Raw genomic sequence first — 21,928 nt, forward strand, 5'->3', positions numbered from 1 at the left:
TCTCTTCCATGTGACATTGATAGAAGTTGCTGGGTGGTATGCAGCTGGCAGAGAGACTCATCTTGAGGGTCTAAGACAGCTTCAGTCACATGTCTGTGCCTCAGCAGGAATGTCTAGAAGGCTGGCTCAGCTGGAGCCCTGGATCACAGTGCTTACACGTGACTCTCCAGCATGGTGGCCTCAAATTTCTTATGCGGTGGCTCAGAGCTCCAAAGGCAAGAGTTCCAGAGAAGGAGGCAGAAGCCCCAGGGCCTTTTATGACTCAGGCTGGGAACTTACAGCATTATTTCCATTGTAATCTATTGGTTAAAACAGTCAACCTGCCCAGCTTCAACGGGAGAGTCTGTAGAACACACGTCTAGGGGGAGGGTTTCGAACAATTTGTGGCCATGTGTGAAAACTGCCACAGTCTTCACCTCCAGATAGTTCCTGCTTGTATGGGGGAAACTGCTCTCATCACTACTTTGTGAGAGGGCCTACTAGGTGTGCAGACACTTAACGTCTGTTTTTTGGGGATAATGGGTGGCAGGAGAGAGAACATCTATTTAAAGTTACGTGGTAGAGAGGGGAAAAAAGTGGTTGAGTGCTTGGGCTGAGCACCATGAAGGATTTCATCCCGCTACCCTACCCCAAATGCCTCTATAGAGTCACAAGACAGACAAGTATCAGGGAGGGCCTTTTGCAACATTGGCCTTAAACACCCAAAGGTAAGTTTAGTGACTCCCACCATCCTGTACTTCTCTCTCATGGTTCTCTTCACCCCGGTAACGATGGACTCAATGTCTGGCTTTCCCCATAAGATGCCAGGTTCTGTGATGAAGAAGCAGCTTGTCTAACTCAGCAGCACACGCTGGGCACCGGGCATCGTGTGTGAGATAGGGTAGATGCTCAGTAAATACGTTTCATTGGCTAATTATCTGGATGGTGCTAGAAAAGATGAGAATCACTACTGCCTAATGACACGTTTATAATTGGCTGTGAGGTGTTTAACTTTTTGTTTTGGTTAGGATGGCGGGCTGTAAGGCACCTGAGGTGTAACGTCCGAAACTGGAGCAGTTCCCCGGTGGGTCCCCCCAGATCACTCTGACTGTTGACGGACACAAGGTAACATCCACACACCTGACACTTACTAACAGCTTTGTTTATTATTTAGTTGATTATTCCATTTTTTATAACCGTACAATAATTCTCTTTGAAACAATACTGTTATACCTGAAGTTGGTCACATGATATCCATTCTTCCTTCTATCGTAGTCAAGTGGGTTTTTTCCACACTCAGTGTTTTAATAGAACATCTGAATCTCAAGAAGTGTGCTTAACCAAAAATAATGAATGGACTGAACTCCATGGAAGATGACTGCATACTCAGTTAAAGGTCTAATGCTATTATGGTGGGTCATGTATGTTTAAGGGGAAACGCCAGGGTCTCAGGGGGAGCCCAGAGCCGGGGGAGGGTTGGCAGGTATAAGTGACTCCTTAAGACCTGTTTGTCAGCTTGGAAATTTGAGGTTTAATACTGGTCTGGTACCATCACCCTTTTTAGTCAGGATGGGTTCCTCCAAGCACGCTTTGGGAAAGGTCACCAGGGCATGATCAACAGTGTTTTCCCAGGAGCCAAGATCCTGCAGTTAAATCCTCAGAGGAAGTTAGAATCCTGCCCCACTCATGTTGGCCTTCCTTGTAACTTGAAAGTGGATGATGGGACCCAGCCATAGCATCTGTGTGTCTAGTGTGTGTTTAATGTATGTGGATAGTGCATGTGTGTGCGTGTGTGTGCGTGTGTGTGTAATGTAGGTGTGTATAGTGTATGTGCATATAGTATGTGTGTGTAGTATACATAGTGTGTGTATACATGATGTGTGTGTTATGTATGTGTAGTCTATTGTGTGTGCATAATGCATGTGTGTGCAACATATATGTGTTGAGTGTGTGTGTATACAGTGTGTGTATATATGTGTGTGTTATGTATATGTGTGTGTATTGTGTGTGCATAATGCATGTGTGTGATGTATATGTGTTGAGTGTGTGTGTATAGTGTATGTGTATACGCGTGTATGATGTATGGGTATGTATAACTTTTGCACATAGTGCACGTGTATAGTGTGTTGTGTGTGTAACGCGTGTGTGTGTGCTCTATGTACGTCTCGTGTGTGTGTGTAAGTGTATGTGTGATGAGTGTGGTACGTGTGTGTGATGTACGGGTGTGCAGGGCATGTGGTGTGCGTGTGTGGAGGTGTGTGTGTGAGCACACGTACCGCGAGGAGGGCAAAAGGGGACACAGAAGGAGGAAGAGAGTCATGGAGAAGGAAGGGATGAAGGAGGCAGGGTGGGGCCTGAGAGGAAGACGAGAAATCAGATCCAAAGCTAGAGGGACCTGGGGGAGGAGGAGGGGAGACTGGGAGAGAATGAGCCTCCTTATTTTAATAAACAGAAGAGGGGGGTCAAAGAAGTGTGACCCTGACGCCACTCGCCGTCCTCCCTCCTCAGCCCGTTGGCTCACGGGGCCAGGAAGTCAGCGCAGCCCTGGCGGCCCCCACCACGCTGCACAGACCCCGTGTTCCGGGCGGACTTGAACAGAGGGGGTAAGATGGCCTGTCTCTCAGCCTCGCCAACCGGTTGGGGACCAGCTGCCTGTGGCACTGTCCTCCCTGGCGGAGGTCAGCGATGTCCCTTTAGGCATCCCACCTGCGGCCCTGCACTGCCCATGAGCGGGAGGGCCGACTTTTCTGCTGGCCTCGGCTCCGGAAGTGGAGGAATTTCTGAGGCAGGTACCTTCCAGAATTCGAGACAAATCTTTCAGTCTTTTTACGGGAAGACGCAGGGCGGGCTGTGAGCCCTCCCAAACCCGCAGCCTCACCCCAGGCCCCGCCGCCAGACCCCGGGGGAAGCTCGCTCCGCAGACCCCTCGGTCCCCAGGGGTGCTCCGGTGGCTGAGTTCAGGGTGCACCGTGGGCACATCTGTCCCAGGCAGGTGTGGCAAAGGGAAAGCTCTCTGGGCGGGTCCCTGTGGAGCTTAGAGAAGGGACAGCTGCATGCCACAGGCAAACTGGCCTGTTCCTGTCGGGGCCCAGGCAGCGGTAAAGGAGGCATCCGGGGCAAACCGCCTAATGGGGTTCCTCTCTTTGCCTGGGGTTCCTCATCACTGAAACAGAGGCGAGAACAGCACCTCCTTGGTGGTGGGGGCGGGAGGCTGTCCTGAGGATTCAGGGATGTACGAAGTGCTCAGAGCAGCTCTGACACACGGTAAGCACGAACGGGATCTGTCATCACTATTTGGAAAAAATCCAGGAGAGTTCCATATCGTCCTGCATCTCTTTCCTGACCTTTCTCTTGTGTTTCCAAATGAGGAGCCCCGGTCAAAGGCAGGGTGACTGGAAGTGTGTGTCGAGGCCTCTGAGGTGTGTGGGCCACATGGCCCTCAAAGCTCTTACGGAAAGGCTGGCTCTCCTTTTAACTGGGCCACCACTTATATCTGTGGCTACCACACTAGGGTCATGGGACGGAGCCAAGGGCCCGGCCTCTACTTGCCTACACAGAACCTCGGCTACTCCCGGCAGCTGGATGGGAGGTGAAAACAGTGGTATTCTCCTGTGGATGGCCATCCAGAGAAAGGATCTGCAAAACTAGCGACATAATTAGGCAAATTTAGCAAGGGAGAAATGGACATTTGTTGCGTGTGTGTGTGTGTGTGTGTGTGATCAGTAAGAGCTTTAGTTCACAGAAACACTGACATGGAGGTATCAGCCCTTCCTGGACCAGAGTGGGTATCGGTCAGGCCTTCTCTGCCCAGGGTTAAGTGACTCTGACACTAAAGAGAATCCAGGCGTGCGACGTACATATGTGGTCTGGAGAAGTTCATCCTGGAGACACAGAAGTTTTTTAGAATAATCAACTCTACTTCTTTTCTAGAATATGACTGCTAACTAGTCTCCCAGGCAGACTGTTTCGAAGGTGCATTTGACAGGTAGCATTTTGTCGCCTCTTAAAGATCATATTGTCTGAAGGAGAGGCAGAGATCCACCAGAAGGAGATTTCATTCTAATCCTGTCTTAGAACGGGTGAGGATCTAAAAAATCCCGAAAGCCTGTTGGGACCCATGTTGGAGGCTCAGTTCACCTGAGAGGTGTGAAACAAGCAATAGGAAGGTGTGGGGGAAACCATGAGACCCGCACAGAGGCCACCCTCCCAATTTCCTGTGGTCTTTGTGAGCAGAGCTTAGGCTCCCAGAGTGAGATGCTTCCTGAGGAACGCTTGAGGCCAGGGCCCGAGGCCAGTCTAGCAACTCTCTGACCTCATCTCTGTCCCCAGCTAACGGACTCAGGGACTCAGTGAGCACAGGGTGCCTCGACCTGATAGACCTTTCATGGGAAGCATGGCAGAACTCTTGAGCATTTTGATGAACCTCACGGGAAAAAAAAAAAATTAAATGAAACAAATCAACTGTAAAACAAGCCCCAAAGTAATCCCCTGCAGAGAAATACTGCACGAAGCTGCCGGATGGCAGCTGTACCGACCATGCAGATGGAGAATGTCATACCAAAGAAGTTCCACCGGGAGCAAGGATCAGTTTCTCCCTGGTTTAGCTATTGCCTCTCCCTGGTTTAGAGGTTTTAATGTTCCATTAAAAAATATTAAAAATCCACAAACCAACCCAGATGTTCCTCTCCTCTCTCCTGCTTCGTTTCGGCAGCCACACCATCTGGCTTCATGGCGCTAGATGTCTTTGCTGTCCCCATAGTCGTTGTAAGGGACGCTCAGGGTCTGCTCCTCGCACGTCTTCCTGAGGTCCCGGCTGAGCTCTGACCAGTCAAGTCCGTAGGGCTTGATCTCACTGTAGCGGCAGCCCAGGTACTTCAGGGAGCCACGTCGCAAGCTTATCTTGGGTTCCTGAAGGAGGCCATTGCACCAACTGCTGAGATCGCCTAGCTGGGAAAGGATGAGGCCAGCTTTCCTATGGATCAAGCGTGGAGGATACTACTATTAGTGTGAGACTTCGTTATTTCTTTTAAAGCCTTATTTGCTTTTGAGAGAGTGTGAGCAGGGGAGGGACAGAGAAAGAGGGGGGCAGAGGATCTGAGGTGGGATCCACGCCGACAGCAGCGAGAAAGACACGGGGCTCGAACTCACGAACCTCGAGATCTTGACCTGAGCTGAAGTCGGACGCTCAATCTGCTGAGCCACCCAGGCAGCCCTAGAGTGAGACTTTTCAACTCCAAGAGGGCACAGCCTAGTATGTTCTACCTGCTGGTCTAGCATGGGCACTTAGAACAGGAGTCTTCCATAAATATCTGTCAAGCAACTGGTTGGATGGACAGATGGGCGGATCGAAGAACAGTCTGGCCGTGCCAAGTGGGACAGGCACCAAAACAAAAGAGAGAAACAAAATGCCATGAGGGAAAATAAAGAAGAGAAAATAACTGATATTTTAGTGGGAATTTATGCCCTTTGAAAATCATAGAGTTGGCAGTTTTGAAAGACAAATCAAATCCGTTTTCTTTACAGCCAGCAATTTACCGTCATCAAATGACAAATAATGCATGTGAGTGAGTATTTGCCTTTTCCAGGCTATTTCAGAACTAAGCAGAAACAGCTGATATACTGAACTTTGGAGGATATCAGTGTAATGAATTATGCCCGTATGGAGGTAGTGGCAGTGAACTAAGGGCCAAGACAGCAATGCCCTCAGGGCACATTGATGCAGGGCCATTCTTGGGGGAAATGCAGACTCACGGTGGCACACGTGACCTAATTAGCCTTCAGGTGAGCTCATGCTCCATTCCGACTTCTATCTTGGAAGGCCAGGAGGCCATGGCCATTGCGCCCCAATCAAGAGAGAGAGGAACAGGAGGGGACGAGAGGGCACCTGAGCTGCTGCAGATCGCCAGTAGAGAGAGAAAGGAACAGAGGAGAGTGAGGCTGCCCCAAGTTCACGCACACTGGAGTGCAGTGATCCCTCTGGGCCAACACCAGAGCCTGGGGGCCTCCATGAGCAGCCTCGGGGAAGCAGCCCCACAGTCCATCTCACTGGAGTACAGCCTTCTTCCCTGGGCCCATTTACAGTGTCAGAGAGAGGGGCTGCCTGACAGCCAGCTGTCAGACTCACCGCCTCTCTGGGCCCTTAGAAGCAGCGACGGAGCAACGTTTCCCTCACTCAGCTGTGTTCCTCTCATTCTACAAAGGCCTGAGTGCTCAGAGACCCACGGCATTTCTCATTTGAAAGAGCTCGTGGGAGGCTGTAAAATGCCGTCGTGAAAAGCTCAGTGAACAGCACCCCTTGCAGGATTTATCAGCGGCTAAGCTAACTTCTCATGTGAAGAACCACTCTTTTCTAATCCAATCAACAATTCTTTCCAGAAGATGGAAGTTTCTGCATTCCATTCAGGATGACCTTTCAGAGAACAATAGCCACATTCATTTCATTTCTCCCCTCCTGTCTGGCTGTGACTACCACCGGGGGCGATCTCATTGCGTTCCCGGGAGGCCATGCTGAGAGGCACAGAGATGATGCTGGAGGAAAGGTGTGGAGATTCAGCAGCACGGTCAAGGGGCTGAGAGAGGGTGAGGTCATCGGAGGGCAGTGGTATTTTCTCCGATGTCAGTGGTGGGTCAGAGGAAGTCAGACACTCCTCCTGCCGCAGAAATAGCATCTGATGCAGACCGTCTCTCCTCTGCCTCTCAGCCTCTGCAGTTTAGCCACACAGGCTTCCAGAAGTCGTCATCAACAGGGACTTTGGTGGCCCTTCCTCTTAATCTACCCCACTACATGTCATTAGTTGTTGACAAATTCTTGGAAGGTGAGAACAACCAATGTCGTTCTCAAAGTATTTCAACCCGCAAGTCAATCTGGAGGCCTCCGTGAAAGTTAAGGGAACAGACTTATCTGCTCACAGGAAGTATGTAGCCCACAGACCCTCTTCTGTTCACTCTCAAGACGAGCTCCAAAGTGGGCCGATGCATCTCAAGGCACAGCGCTCTTCCCTTCCTGTGGTTCTCCCTGAGATCCGTGACACTGGAAAGTAAAACTTGATTTCCACAAGCTAATGAAATTACACAGTGTTTTCTAATATATAGCCTTGAGAAACCAGCATCACACATGGAAGGGTCTCCAGGGAGGAGAGTCTGCGAAGAGAGTGTCAGGTCAGCAGCACGCCCTGCTTTACAGGGGGATCCACGATTCTTCCCCTGCTCCCTTTCTTTATTAACCAATTTTCCTCCCGACTCTTGAGGTACAAGAGAGAAATTTTAAGAGCAATCCTAATGCCCTTGGAAATCAAGATGATATATGCAATGTTAGTGCTATTCAAATTGTGACATTTATGTTCCCTAACCAAGAACCGTATATATACACTCAATAAATGTCAGGAGGGAGGAAAGGGAGAAGGAAGGAGGGGGGAGCAGAAAGAAGGGAGGGAGCAGAGCGAGAGGGGGAAGGGAGGTGGGGGGAGAGAGGTGGAGAGAGGGGATAGTATTAGGTATACGTAATAATAAGGGCAGGAGTAATAATGTATAGACCGGAGGGGACATATCTTAATGTGTATCTTCTCTCTAACCCAGGGTTTGCTTTTTACCGAAACTGAGACAAAACAAATGAAAAGCCCCTTATGTATTTCCCTCTGTGACATAGCTCTGGCATCTGTTTGCCCAAGAACCACCAGTCTCTATAAACTGCAGGAAATAATTTATGAAATGCAGAAAAGATTCTTCCTAAACTTACACTTCAAATCACTGTATTTTGGAAGATACTCCTAAACTTCCTCCTTCTTTCAAAAGTAAGAATGCAGGAGGGAATGTCCTGAACAATGGTCTTCTACGAGAGTTTATAATTTCAGGTCACAAGAAGCACTCTGACACTGGGCCTCCCTCCAGTTCGCTCAGAGGTCAGATGGGTGGGACAACTTCTGGGTGATACTTTCGTGCAGCCTATTGGCAGGAGTGCAAGGATTCTTCAAGTGCTAGAGGATTCCATTGTGTTGATTGTCTTCATTTTCTTTCCTTCTTTTTTTTTTTTCTTAGTCCTTGGCTCTCCCCTTTTTTCTTTATGAACTCCTAACTAATTCAAGGACATACAGGTGCCAACATTCCATGTGAAAAGCCTCTTACACCGTCTATCTGAACATTCCAGTGCTTCTGCTGAAATCTGTTTTTCTTGGAATATATAGCCATGATGTAGAAACAAAATGAAGTTAGTATCTGCACACATCGTCCCCATTTGTCTCTTTCTAAGAATGTTATCTGAGTTGTATAACCTATAAGCAGTAGGGACTGAGTATTGAAAAGTTGCAGCTTCAGGGCCAGGGAAACACTATATTGTCCTAACTTTGGCCAAGATAGCTGTCAAGGTGGGTACTGACCACCACGCTGTCTTTCAAAAGAATGTGCAGTTGAGCTGAAAATACGCCTGTGCAATGCATATTGCATAAGCAAAGTTCATATGCAATAAATATGTTTGGATAACCCCTTCAATAAAATTCCTAATTTTCTTTCACAAGACTAGGCTTCTGGCTCCTACTGTGTTTTAGCATTTGGAATGCCATGTCAGCGTGAAAAAGAGGTGGGTAAAACAGGTCAAGGGCAAAGATTTTTTTTAGAGTTCAAGAAATGTATTCATGACTTGGCTGCTTAAATACAGCTTATCCAAAACTAATCTATATGAACTGGGCTGTGTAAAAGCACAGAACTTCCTTCTACAAGCAACTAAGCTCACCCAGGAAATCTCTGTGAATTCGTGGATTCAGTATTATGGTGTAGGAGGTACCAAATTTCAAAGAGCTGAGGTCTTTATGAGAGGCAATGAAGTTTATTAGTTACCTGGGGCCCAGTTCATCCTCACACCGCCAGGTGAATTCTCCAAAACTCTCATAGTGCTGGTTGTAGTGGTAGAGGACTCGGTGTAGGGTTGGAGAACCCAGATCCAGGAGGGTGTTATAGGCCGTCTGTTGCTCCTTCCCACTGGTGTAGCCATTGAAGAGATTGTAGATCTTATCTGCTATCTCTGAGGAGGACAACAAAGGTAAATAAATAAGATTTTTAACGTTTGTGTATACACGTGCAACATATGAGTGTGCACGTGTATGTAGATGTGTGTAATACATATCCGTGTGTGTGTGTGAGAGAGAGAGAGAGAGAGAAAGAGAGAGAGAGAGATGTTGCTTAAATACCAAACCTGGAGGCTGGAGACAGGGGTTTGAGTAACTCACTTTATCTCTGCCCCATTGTTTGTAGCTCTCTTTTCTATAAAATGAAAACCTTCAAATGGAATATTGCTGAGGTCAATTTCAGTTAGAACAGTCTCTGTCTTTGCCCATGTTTCCTGAAAATACAGTGCCTGAGGCAAAAGACTTCAGATTAATACTTTATTGGCAAGTGCAATCCCAGGGAAGCTGGAAGGAGGGAGGAAGGAAATGAAGCGAGAAAGGGGGCTGAGTGACTCTAAGGGAAGTGTGCTAAGGGAGCAGGTGGTAAGTTTTGCAGGACAGGATGTATGAAGCTACCAGAGCCCCACCAGTCTGTCCCAGGAGAATGGAAGCCTTTACCCCCAGCTCCCATCTGTGAATGGTCTGCAGGGACTTCTCACATTTGCCTTCATGAGCCATTAGCTCTCCCGCGCTTCCGGCTTGCATATGCTTGGGTACCAAGTGGGTCCTGCAAAAGCTACTGGGAATCCCTGGGTGGCAGCGGGTAGAGATTTGGCTCAGGGATGAAGTGAGGTAGTCAGGCGATGCCAGGGCAGCATGAAGAACCCAGAGCCCTGAATGGTCACAATTTCTAAGGCAACCTTGGCCCCACGATTAGGATTTCAGGAACACCAAGCCTTTGCAAGCCCACCCCCCCGACCAGATATGAAAACACGTTTGCAGATCTGTGATGACACAGAAATTGAATCCAATACATCCTGCAGCTCCAAATGAGTAATCCTTCGGTTTAATTTAGAACTCTTATATTTCTCCTCCAAGGCATACATTGCTAAGACTGAACTTGGTGATGTGGCAAAGTGGCAATGAATTTGTATAGCCTTGGCATTTTTCCTATGGAGCTCCAAGCACTTTATCATTAAATGTTTTCGTATTAAACCTGTCAGAAGGGAGATTTGTTCACATTTCCTTCCTAAACAGCTGGGAACTGAGATCTGGAGAGCAGAACTGTGTCTCAGATCCAATGTTAAATCTGAGGATGAAGAAACTAAGTCTACAGGTTTCTGAGACAGAACTTTGCCCACTCGACCTCCTGTTAGCCAAAAGGCATAGCAACCTGATTCACTGTCACAACTCCAAGTGAACTCAGGGACTGTTGGTAATGACAGTCATTGTTGTAGGAGTTTTATGGGTTGGAAGGAAGAAAATTTCTACTCCTACTCTGTCCAGACATTGCAATGATTTCCTTACTTTTCTATCTTGCCCATCGCCTATGAGGACGGGGGCCAGAGCTTCTTCCATGTCCTGAGTGCCCAGCACAGGGCCAAACAACATAGTAGTTAAAGAACATCTTAGCTAAAAGAATAGAACTCATGATCTATCCAGTGATATTTCTCTATCCCACGCTCTACCAATCCTTTAGCAATCAAACTCTGATGGCCAGCACCTTAACTGCGTTAAAAATAACTTCAGTCCAGAAATCCACTGAGATATTCAGGATTTTTAAATTCTCAGGTTGTTAAAATAGGATCAAGAGGTAAAGTGGACAGTGACTTAGAATATAACGAGTACCTCTAGTTACTTATTAACGGTCTCTCGATTGTCAAGAAATTTACGTATATAAACTCTCATCCTCACACCATCACTGCAAGATGGATACGAATGTCTGTATCCTACACACGAGGACATTTGGAGAGAGGCCAGGTCACCCACCCAAGGTCACATAGCCAGTGTGGGCTGGAGTCACGATTTAAAACCACGTCTGTCCTCCGTTACTCTTTGGCACTAATGCTCAGGGGATTGGAGTGTTTCACCAATTTGAGACACAGGAGGCAGAATCCTGGTGGATGCACATCTGAGGTGACTGTTTCTAGTAGACCCATAGGTGGCCCCTAGGTGTCGAGAAAGAGGGACTCCCAGTAAGTATGCAGGGAGCCTGTCATTTCTGGAGCCGAGAGAGACAGGAGCAGAGAGACCAGTCTAAGAGCCGTATTGTTTGCAGTGAGAGGAGGGGAATGTGTACTGAGAGAAGAAAGACCAGGGGAGGAAGAATGTGGGCAATCAGACCAGAGCCCAGATAGGGAGGGCTGGAGTTCTGTTTATTGATGCCTCTCTGTTCTTATTTCTGGTGATGGGAAATAGCATCCCTGGCCCCAGGCCCTGGTTATGACTGTCTCCGCAGAGGAACGGAGATGGCTGAGAAGGTGTTTTCGGGTGTATTTACTATTCTCATAACACAACAGTAATATCCAACTAGAGAAGGCTGATGCTTTCCATTAGCAGCAGCACATATGCCCGAGGCCAGGTGGGAGACGCCCGGATGCCACCATAAATCTCCTAAAACCAAGATAATCTAACTCCAGGGTGTGCTTACAAGCCTACATCAGTAAGCGCGATGCTATATTCAGAGAGATCTATATGCTAGGTTCCTGGCGCGTGAGTATTTCTGGTTCCTCCTATTTCCACGGACGAAATTTAGAGATGTTATTTCATTAACTTTCATAGCATCTCAAGAAGTCATTAACTCAAAGAATGGAAAAGAATACAAGGTATTTTTAGTTATCATTTTACCCAGCTTTCAGCTTCACAGAAGTCTTGGGCTATCCAAAACAGGGATATGTCCTTCCTCTCTTTAAAATGCATGGTGTTCAGGAATACTTAAAATGCAGGTGGAGGGATGGCAGGGAGTCTACAGACATAACTCATCACAAAAAATCAAGCTGAGTTACTAGTTCTTAAAAGGGAAACGATACCTCTTAGGGAGCAGAATAAACCAACAGGGCTGGGACTTAAGCCCTCAGACACAGAGGATGGTTAAGAACAGGCACCGTGGCATATAGCATCATATGAAGGTGAGTTCCACCACACTAGCTGTGTGACCTTGGACAAATTACTTAACCTCTCTGGGTCCTAGTTGACTTTTCTGTTCTGTGACGGTGAATAATATACACCTTCCGAGATTATTGCGGGACTAAGTGGTGTTAAACATAAAGCCTTTCTTCAGCACAATGTCTGGACACAGTAAGCATACATGTATTCATCCATTCAATACAATCACCATGTACTTGGTATTTTTCTAGGCACTCAGGCTACATCAGGGAGAAACTGACAGAAGTCCTCACCCTTGAGGCGCTACGATCCAGTGGTAGGAGGCATTTAGGGGAGCAACAACCATAGCAAGTACAATAGAGTCTGTAAAAAAGTGGGAGAGAGTCAAGAGGAAGAAGGAAGAATGGGGGAGCTGTGTGGGGCCCTGAGATTTTTCAACACGTGGCCATGATAGGTCTTATTTTTTTAAATTTTTTTTAACGTTTATTTATTTTTGAGAAACACAGAGAGACAGAGAACGAGCAGGGGAGGAACAGAAAGAGAGGGAGACACAGAATCTGAAGCAGGCTCCAGGCTCCGAGCTGTCAGCACAGAGCCTGACACAGGGCTCAAACCCACGAACCACGAGATCATGACCTGAGCCAAAGTCAGTTGCTCAACTGACTGAGCCACCCAGGCGCCCCCCCCCCCACCATGATAGGTCTTATTGAAAAGATGACCCTGGAGCCAGGACCTGGAGGTCTTGGGAGGGGATGAGCTGCAGGGAGACGTGGGGAAGAGCATGCCAGGGAGAGGCAAGCCAGCACAGAGCTCCTAGGCTATGGCGGGCAGCATATCTGAAAACAGCAAATAAGCCACCATGTTTGGAGTAAGATGAGTGAGAGTCGAATGATGGTGGATGTTATTTTATTATTATTATTTACTATTATGATTATTACTGGTTCATCACTAGATCAAGCTTTTCCCAATGCCATGAGAGAGATACTGAAACACAGGAGTCCAAGAGACTGTGGGAAATAGTCTTATTTGAATGAGGGGGGGATTCCTGGGGCAGAAGTGAACTTTCTTTTACCCCAGCAGTGGCTGCTCTTTTTTTTTTTTTGTTTATTTACTTTTGAGAAAGAGAGAGAGAGAGAGAGACAGAGAGAGACAGAGATTGAGCACTAGGGTGTGAGAGCAGGGGAGGGGCAGAGTGGGACAGAGGATCCAAAGCAGGCTCCACGCTGACAGCAGAGAACCTGATGTGGGGCTCGAACTCACCAACTGCAAGATCATGACCTGGGCTAAAGTCGGACGTTTGACCCACTGAGCCACTCAGGCATCCCAGTGGCTGCTCTTTTTACTATGAAATAAATAAGAATCTTGGAAGCATCTATACCTCCTAATGGCTTCCTTGCTGCTATAACGAAAGTTCCTTGAATGGAGGTCCTAAGGCACCATTGTCATGAGTCCCTGGGTCTGTCTGGCCCCACAATGAAGTAACTGATCACAGAATTCTATATGAAAACATGAGGGCAAGGAACCCCACCTGGCTTCTATCTTTGTCCTTCTTGGCACTGTCCACACCGCCCGCCCCCACCCTCCAGCCTCTGTCCCCTTCCCCTGCAGCCTCTCACCTCCCCCGGCTGCTCTGTGCTGCCTTCACACCCGTGATTCTCAGCCCTGGGAATAAAATTTGATTCTCCACCTGGAAGTCCTGTGAAAAACACAGATTAATGGTTTCTCTGGAGTTCCTGATTCGGTAGGTCTCAGATGGAACCTGAGAATTTGCCTTTCTAGCAGGTTCCAAGGTGAGGCTGCTGCTATTGGTCTGATCACACTTTGAGAACCACTACTGTAGACAAATTAATTCTCTCAAGGGTTTCCTTGCTTCCTCTGGGACCGGCAATATGGCAAATAGCTCTCCCTTTCCCCTTGACCTTGGCAAACGCTCCTAATGTCCCTGTGTTGGCAGAAACCTGCCTGAAGCATTCTCCCACACAGAGGAATCCTCCCATGCCCCCAGAGAAGGGCAGCCTCTCAGCCTCTCATGAGTACTTGCAAACAATTTACTGCTCTCTCTGTACATACATAAATGTCCCTCCACCTTAAAAACTCACCTGCCTCTTCCTATTTCCCCCTGCTTATTTCCTGACCATTCTTCCACGAAAGAATCTGGCATCTAATTCATCTTTTCCACCTCATTTCTCATCACCATTTAGGGCAACTTCACTGTCGACATGAAAGTCCTCTTTAAGACTAGATCCCCCAGCCATCAGGAGTCAATTATCCTTTCTGAGACCTTCTCCAGCTTTGTCCCAGTAAATCCCAGGATCACATACTGTCAACACAACCTCCTTTCAAACTTCCTGTACTTTTTCCTGCCGTCAAATCTGTCCTTCAGTGATGGAAACCACCGCTCACTTCAGGCATCGGCTCTGACTGCCTCCTTCTCTACCTGGCACCATCCACATGGCCCATGGCCTGTGCCCTCAGCCGGCTTGCTCCATCCTTTGTCTCTTCTCTGTCTTCACACAGGCTCCTGGGATCTGCTGGGGGGACAGTCACAAGCCACTGAGCTAGGTAGTTCTGCTCGTGCTCCGTTGGCATTCTCAACACACCCCTGCCCAGCCCTTCTCACAACATATGACGCCTAGCATGACCTCTTTCTCTCCTGTCCCACATCCAAGCCATCGGCAGATCCTCTTGGTCCTACCATCAAAATAACTTAGGACTGGCCCACTCGGCACCACGGCCCTCGCAAGCGTCCCCTCTCCTCTGTCACTGCCACAGCCTTGGCTCCCCACTTCTATCTCGGACCTGCTATCTGGAGTCCACTCTCAGCACAGCAGATGAATGCTCCCGGACAATGTGAAGTCCAATCATGTCCCTCTTCCGCTTGAAGGGCTCCATTGCTTCCCTTCCGAATCCCAGGTTGAATGCTCAGCCCTGCACTGGGGCCCCACGGGATCCGCCCCACCGTCCCTCTGAACTCCTCTTTGCCCTCTCTCTTCCCCATCCCTCTCCACCATGGGGGCCTCCTTCCACATCTTTAAACACACCAAGCATCTCTTTCGTGCTGCTCCTCCTTCTGCAATGATTTTCCCCCAGTATCAGCGTGCATTCTTCTCCACCCTCTTCCCAAACCATGCCAGTTAAGATTCTGCCCTCAGCTTGGAGACCAGGCTGGTCTTATCATGGACACTAGCTCGTTCCTCCCGGGAAGGGTGCTTTCGGGAGAACATGACGAGAAACTCACTGGCTCAGTGGCTTTAGTGTCATGATGTGATAAAATTCTTCATAGGAAAAGTGTGCGTACAAGGAATAGAGAGAGTCTAGCTTCCTGCTGGGTAATTAGGAGCCGAGGTCATGCTCCGGGTCACTTAAAAGGTAATTCCCATTTGTTACTAGATTTAAACTCAGACCCAAGTGAGTTATATTTATGACCACCATCTGGGTTTGAAGGAGGCAAAGCATATGGTTTTTCGGTACAGCTGCTAGAACTGTATTAATTTGTGAGGATCCCCTCAATTAGTCCAGGCCATTAATCTGCACGTTTGCCCCCTACAGGACCCCCTTTTGGCTGAAGAGTAAAAGCACCTGGTGACGCTGTGTCATTCTCTCAGCAATAAATTGACTCTCCTGCTCCCAGCTGGTCTGCTGGGCTTCCAGACACTCTGCTCTGTCAGGGAGCCCAAGGGGGCAGCTGCACGTCTTGATTCACTTTGGGGGCTGAATTAACCCAAAGGAGCCCCACAGAGAAGCGGAAGAGTGGTCTCTCCCAGGCCAGCTCTCTACGTTGGCCATTCTTTGGTCCAGTGTCACGGTCTGTCCATCTGTTCCCGCAGGTAGCACTGTGCTACAAATCTCCTACCTGCTGATCCCGCCCCTGATGCCCCACCAGCCTGCGGCCTCTTCCGCAGGCAAGTCCGAGGGGCCTACTTCTGCCGGCAGAGACATCAGCAAATTTTCCAAAACAGAAATAACTGGGGCACCTTCCCACAACCTGCTCCTCTCTGGCTTGGAGTAAGAAATCAACAGATGATGACATAAGGGGGCCACCGGTCCTGTCCAGATAGCCTCTCATTGCAACCCCAGACTCTGGTTTCATCATCTAGGGATTTTGAGACCTTCCAAAGTCATTTGGTCCATACCCTATCAGCCAGGCAGTGCTCACTCTGGAGAGAAGCGTCCCAGTGGATTCTCATAGTTCTAAAAAGGGGGATTTTTTCCCCCCCGCCACCTAACTTGAACACTCTGCTTAAAATGTAGGTCTTTTATTCATTCAAAGACAGGTTTTCACTCTTTTACACAATGACCTTCTAAATATCTAATTTAACATTATAGGCAAAGTGGGAACTGATGTCAAATAATGGGTCTGAGTGCCGAGGCTGTTAGCTGCTCACTTTGTGACCCTGGTCAGCTGTTCACTCGGCTCCGAATCTCAATTTCTGCACCCATAAAATGGGGGCAATATTCTATCCATTCAGTAAATGCTTACCGGGTCCCTATCGGAAAGCAGACTCCGCATGGTTAGCGGCGGCATTTCTGTAGTCACGGAGACTTTGAGGCTGGAATTCTAAGCTGAGCCAGTTTCATCCAGAGAAATGTTGCGGCCAAGCAATTTGCTCATACCCTTTACATCACCTCATTTGGGCTCCTGACTCCAGTTGTATCAGGTTGGCCATGAGGGGCGCCATCTTAGAATGTATGTTCCCTAACATTTACTGCACCGTTCCTACAGGATGGGCACGAGAAAAAGACTTAAAGTAAATTCACTCATTTGATTCTTATTAGACTCTTATCAGGTAGGGTAGTCTTATCCCTTCCCCCATTTTATAGATCAGTAAACGGAGACATGAGGTGAGGTCAGCTGCTCAAGGTCAAGTAGCCAGCAGATCAGGAATCTGAACCTGGATGGTCTGACTCCAGAGCCTAAATTTTCCTGTCACCAGTCGGTCACCATGCTGCCTTCCTTCGAAGCGTTAGGGACGTGACAGTGAGCCAACAAACCATATTCCATTCTAGCAGAACTCACTGTCCAGTGAGAGATACTGGGCCCGTGAGGATACTAACAAACGGAGATGAATGTTCCAAAGGAAAGTAACGTGGTGCTGCGGAACCTCCAGCAGTGCCTGTCCTGAGGAAGGGACACTGGATCCCAAATCTGCAGGCGGAGGGGAATTAATCAGTTCGTTCAGGGCTGGGGGTGGAGAGCACTGGAGGCGAGACCGGCGGCGGGAGCGAGCGGAAATGGCGTGGGGGACCTGAGAAAGGTGGTGAGGCAGAGACGCAGAGATTGATGGGGAGAGGGGACAGGAAGAGGCTGGCAAAGTGGGCCAGGGTCGCCTCAATCAGGTCCCGTGTGTCTGGTGAGTATTTTGATCTCTGTCACGAAAGGCATGGCAATCCTTGAAGAGTTTTAAGAAGGGGCCCGAGCAGGGGCAGATCGCTGTGTGGAAAATAACCGCGCTCTTCACAGGCCACACGTGTTCAGTGAGGTGGTAACTGCGAGGATCCTTCCAGGAGCTGTGAGGGCTACCGCGTCAGTGGTTCCAGTTAACGTAGGTCTGGGGCACTCCTCCCCGTGTGTTTTCACATCACTGTGCGCGCCCCTGGAACGCTGCGGGGCCGTGTCCCTCACGGGCAACCCGATACACCTGGAGCCAGGAGCCACCCGGAAGGCCACCGGCGGGGCCAGCAATCAGCCTGGCCACCCCACTTCCCTTCCTGAAACTTGCACGGCTGGAGCTCCCACAGTCGGCCCGTGTCTCCGCTCACGTGCAAATCAAATCGGCCCTAGGCCACCGGAGAGACGGCGGTGGCTGGACAGGGCACTGTGCTTGGCGTCAGAGCTCTGCAGAAGGGGTGCCCAGGACGGCCAAATCCTGGCTCTGGAGGCCACATGATAAGCCTCAGAGCAGGGGACGCTCTTGAGACACGCCAGGGGGCAACATTTGGAAGGGGATCTCTAGCAAGTGGGCTGTTTGTGCCACGGATGTTGACGGAGGCAAACCCCTTAAGTGACAAGGGCCTATTCCGGTGCACTGAAGAGGGACAATTCTCTACCAAGGGACTGGCCCACGGATACTCTGAAATACAGAATTAAGGATTTGGAAACATCTTTGGCGGGGGGGGGTGGGGGGGGGGGGAGATACGGTAATTAATTCCCCACCTGCAGACTCTCTTATGCTTTAATTCAAAATAACCCTTCAGATGTGCACAAACACATGAAGCCAGCAAGTGCCCAGATCAGGGTCCTGAGGGCCGAGGTCACTGGCACTTCGGTGCACACCCAAGCGTTTGGTGTTGTCGCCTGTGCGTGCCCAGGGCTTTCGTCAGCGTGTCGTGCCAGCTGTCTGACTCTCAGACCGTGTGAAATAGCGGCAGACCATGAGGCTTTCCACCAGAGGCAGAGGCGGAGGCGATCAGACAGGTGCTGCCCCTGGGCTGGGCCTCGAATCCTCCTTCTCCGCGGAACCCACGTTCTGTCTGACTCCCTTGCTCCCGCTTTCGGCCCCCCGCAGGCTCTGCCGGCCCCAGCGTCACTCACCTTGAGCTTTGACATCATCCACCACGGGGCAAGGGGTCTTTACGATCACGTCGCTGGGCCTGGAACGCCGTCCGGTGTTGTCCACGCCCCACAGGGTGAACCTGGCAGAAGGGGGAGGAAACTGTCATCAGACAGAAGCTGAGGGCCTGGCTGACAGTCAAGCTGTGCTTGGGCGGGTTTGGCCCCGGCCGTTCTCGCAGCCTTGTGTCAACGTGCTGCTACCACTCACGTCATGAGGTGCGTAGCCCAGAGCCTCTCGTGGCTTCCCGGCGGGTCCTGGGTTGTAACGGGGTGCTTCGGGTATACTACTTGGCAGAAGGCATCAGGGCACCGAGCAGTGGTTCTCAAAGGGGGGCCCTCAGCCCAGCGGCATCGGCCTCACCTGGGTACTCGGCAGCCATAAAAGTTCTCCCGTCCGGCCCAGACCTACTGAATTGGAAACTCCAGAGGGGTGCTAACAAGCCTTCTACTTCTACTCTGACGGCCACTGAGCCGAGCGAAGACGTATGTGTCCAAGGAACCTGGGGTCAGAACTCGGGTCCGAGGCCCCACTCCCCACCGTGGGGAGTTACAGCTAAATCCTCTGAGCTCTACTTTCTCTCACCTGTGAAACGGGATGATGATGAACCCGCCTGCAGGTCCCTGTGAGGCCGAAATGAGATCATTACGTCCCGAAAGACCGAGGACAATACCCGGAAACCGGCGACACTGAGTAAATCACGTTCATTCTGTTCTGTCCTGTCTTGTGCTCAGATGGCACGGTGACACAGAGGGCCGAGGACAGTTTCTCCCTTTTGAAGTCAGAAGCAGAACAGCCAGCGTTGAGGGGTCCTGACTTGCCTGTGGCTGGGGGCCTGCTTCCCATGTACGGCTAGTTCCACCCCACCACGGACCAGAAGCCCCAAGTGGAAACGCGGGCTGCTGGGACTGAGAATGTGACGAGCTGCCTGGGGGCAGGGCCCAGACCACACCTGTGGGCCCCGCAGGACTGCCTGGGCTCCTGGCTGTCAGTCAGGCTGGGGCCGGTGCTAGGCTTTCCCTCCTATGTCCACAAGGCGGCTCAGTCTGTTCCACTGGCCTCTGCTCCTTGGTTCAGATCCACCATCTTGCCTGGTCCTAAACCTCATCTGACCCTGGTCCAAATTCCGGCACCCTGCTACCCTTCTCTCCCTGCCAGCCCTCTCCTCCTAGGTCTGAGTGGTCCCTCTGTGCCACACCGGCCCCACACAGCTTCCCAGTGGCTGCTTGGATCCTCAGCAATGGCGGTCACTGGAGTTTCTCATCCTCTGGGCCTCCCAAGCAGGCTCCACAATGTCAGTGCAGAGCCCGACGCGCGGCTCGATCTCACAAACTGTGGGATCTCAACCGGGGATTCTTAAACATTTTTGTACTGTGGACCGAGAATCCTCAGAAGAATGTTTTTTTAATGCATTAAATAAAATGCACAGATAGGATGGCAAAATAAGCCAGCTGGGCTGAAATGCACGTCTCCTTCCGTGGAGCCCAGGAGAAGAACCAGCCCTAAGCCTTCGTGTGAGTTAATGAGGTCATGGCAGCAGCCTGGAGTGGCTGGGGAGCGAGAAGCTGTGAGTGAAGAAAATGCAAACCCCGATTCAATTCTGAACCACCGCCACACCCCAGACAACCAGCCTGCAATTCTGCGGAAGTTACTCCGTGTTGCTGAACCTCTGTTTTCCTCAACTATAAAATGGGAGCAAAACCCCGACCTCACAGGGTCCCCGAGGCTCCCACGCATAGTAAGCACTCCATAAACGAAGGCTGACCTCTCCATTTTAATGATCAGAAAACTTAGTTGCAATCTTGCTTAGAATTACTTAGTGCTTAAAAACAAAACCAGGCTAGGGGCCAAGTGTTTCCAACAACTAATCCAGGGCTCCCTCCTTGCACAGGGACTGAAGGTCTGGCTTCTCCTGACCCTCTGCGGAGAGGAACGACTCTCCCGGGCCCTCCACGGCCCTCTTCGCGTGATCTGCAGCGCCACCTAGTGGAGTGCCGCAGAGCTGGCTGCTACTTCTCTCGCCACCCGCCCCCCCGGCGCCGCCCGCCCGGCGGCTTCCCCTCCCCCCCCCCCCCCCCCCCCCCCCCCCCCCCCGGGGCGGGTTCTCTGACTTCCCCGGTATTCAACACGGACAGAAAGTTCGTGTTTTACGAGACAGCAATACTGGAAGCTCCCCAAAGATAGCAGAGTGGGAGAAGGTATCGGTCTCCGGTCTTTGATCAGGAAATATGGCCCAGTCAGGCCAACATGAGGAGGGTCCCAAGATGGGTAAGGGCTGGCTCATAGGAATTTCAAAATTCCTAATTAACAGTTGTGACTTAGTGGCAGGAATTATTGAGCCTTTGTTAGAAATGAGAATTCCAGTTTCACCGAATTGGAGGCATTTGACAGCAGGCGAGGTGGTCCACCCTCCCTAATCTTTGCTCCTAAAGCTAAGAAGCTTTGCTCATACAGGGTTCGTGCTGCCCAACAGCACGAGAGCCGCTAAGAATCACAAGTAGGCTCTCTGTATTTCCCAGCTCCTCTAGAATATCCCTTGTCTTTATGTACTTTACTCGTATGGCCCCCTGGTTACTCTTTTTCCTAGACTGAAGATATGCAGGCTGAGCATCTAAGTTCATTTTGCAATCAATGCCACTCACACTTCTAGGGCTTTTCACCTCTGAATTCTTTAACTGTGGAAATGGAGATGATTTATTCTGGCTACTCTGACTCTATTCTTGTGACCTCATCTGTAAACTGTTACATGTTTTTCATACCGATGGGGTCAAAAGGTCCCAGAATGACGTCACTAGGAATTCTGCTTCTCCCCCTCCCCGCCAATTTTCCCATCATGACTTACACTCCTTCCATGTCTCCCTCTTTTGGAGTCTTTTACGTCTCTGCTTCACCAAATATTTGACAATTGTTCCAGGAGCTCAGGGCAAAATGAGGAAGAGCTCCCTGAGAGCACAGGGCTGTTCCAAGTGCCATGATACAGAAGTCCACTGTATTTCCTTTGAAGAAAAGTGCTGACCATCTCTAACCTCTAGAAATTCTCTCAAAGTCACTAGAGCTAGCTTTCTAAAAAAGCAGAGTTCTTGGGGCGCCTGGGTGGCTCAGTCGGTTGAGCCTCCGACTTCAGCTCAGGTCAGTTGAGCATCTGACTTCGGCTCAGGCCATGATCTCGCTGTCCATGGGTTCGAGCCCCATGTCAGGCTCTGTGCTGACAGCTCGGAGCCTGGAGCCTGTTTCGGATTCTGTGTCTGCCTCGCTCTCTGCCCCTCGCCCACTTGGGTCTTTCTCTCTCTCTCTCTCTCTCAAAAATAAACAAACATTAAAAAAAAAATTTAAAGAAAAAAAGCAGAGTTCTTGGCATTCTACACCTTTCATCTAACAAAATGAATAATCTCCCCTGACTTACAGCATTCACTCTAT

At 49.8% G+C, this 21,928-nt stretch overlaps 1 protein-coding gene across 1 annotated transcript in view; it reads right to left on the reverse strand.

The window, feature by feature from the left end:
- Positions 1-1,170: 1,170 nt before the first annotated feature.
- The window catches only part of ASTN1 (astrotactin 1), a 93,028-nt gene continuing 72,270 nt past the window's right edge, over positions 1,171-21,928 (reverse strand). The window contains exons 15-17 of the mRNA XM_049635037.1: positions 18,493-18,593; positions 8,809-8,992; positions 1,171-4,951 (exon numbers count right to left, since the gene is read on the reverse strand). Of these exons, the coding sequence (XP_049490994.1) occupies positions 4,714-4,951; positions 8,809-8,992; positions 18,493-18,593 (523 nt within the window). The 3' untranslated portion in view covers positions 1,171-4,713. The remainder of the gene's footprint in view (positions 4,952-8,808; positions 8,993-18,492; positions 18,594-21,928) is intronic.

The sequence above is a fragment of the Panthera uncia genome, chromosome F1 (assembly GCF_023721935.1).
Source record: "Panthera uncia isolate 11264 chromosome F1, Puncia_PCG_1.0, whole genome shotgun sequence".
NCBI classification, from domain to species: domain Eukaryota; kingdom Metazoa; phylum Chordata; class Mammalia; order Carnivora; family Felidae; genus Panthera; species Panthera uncia.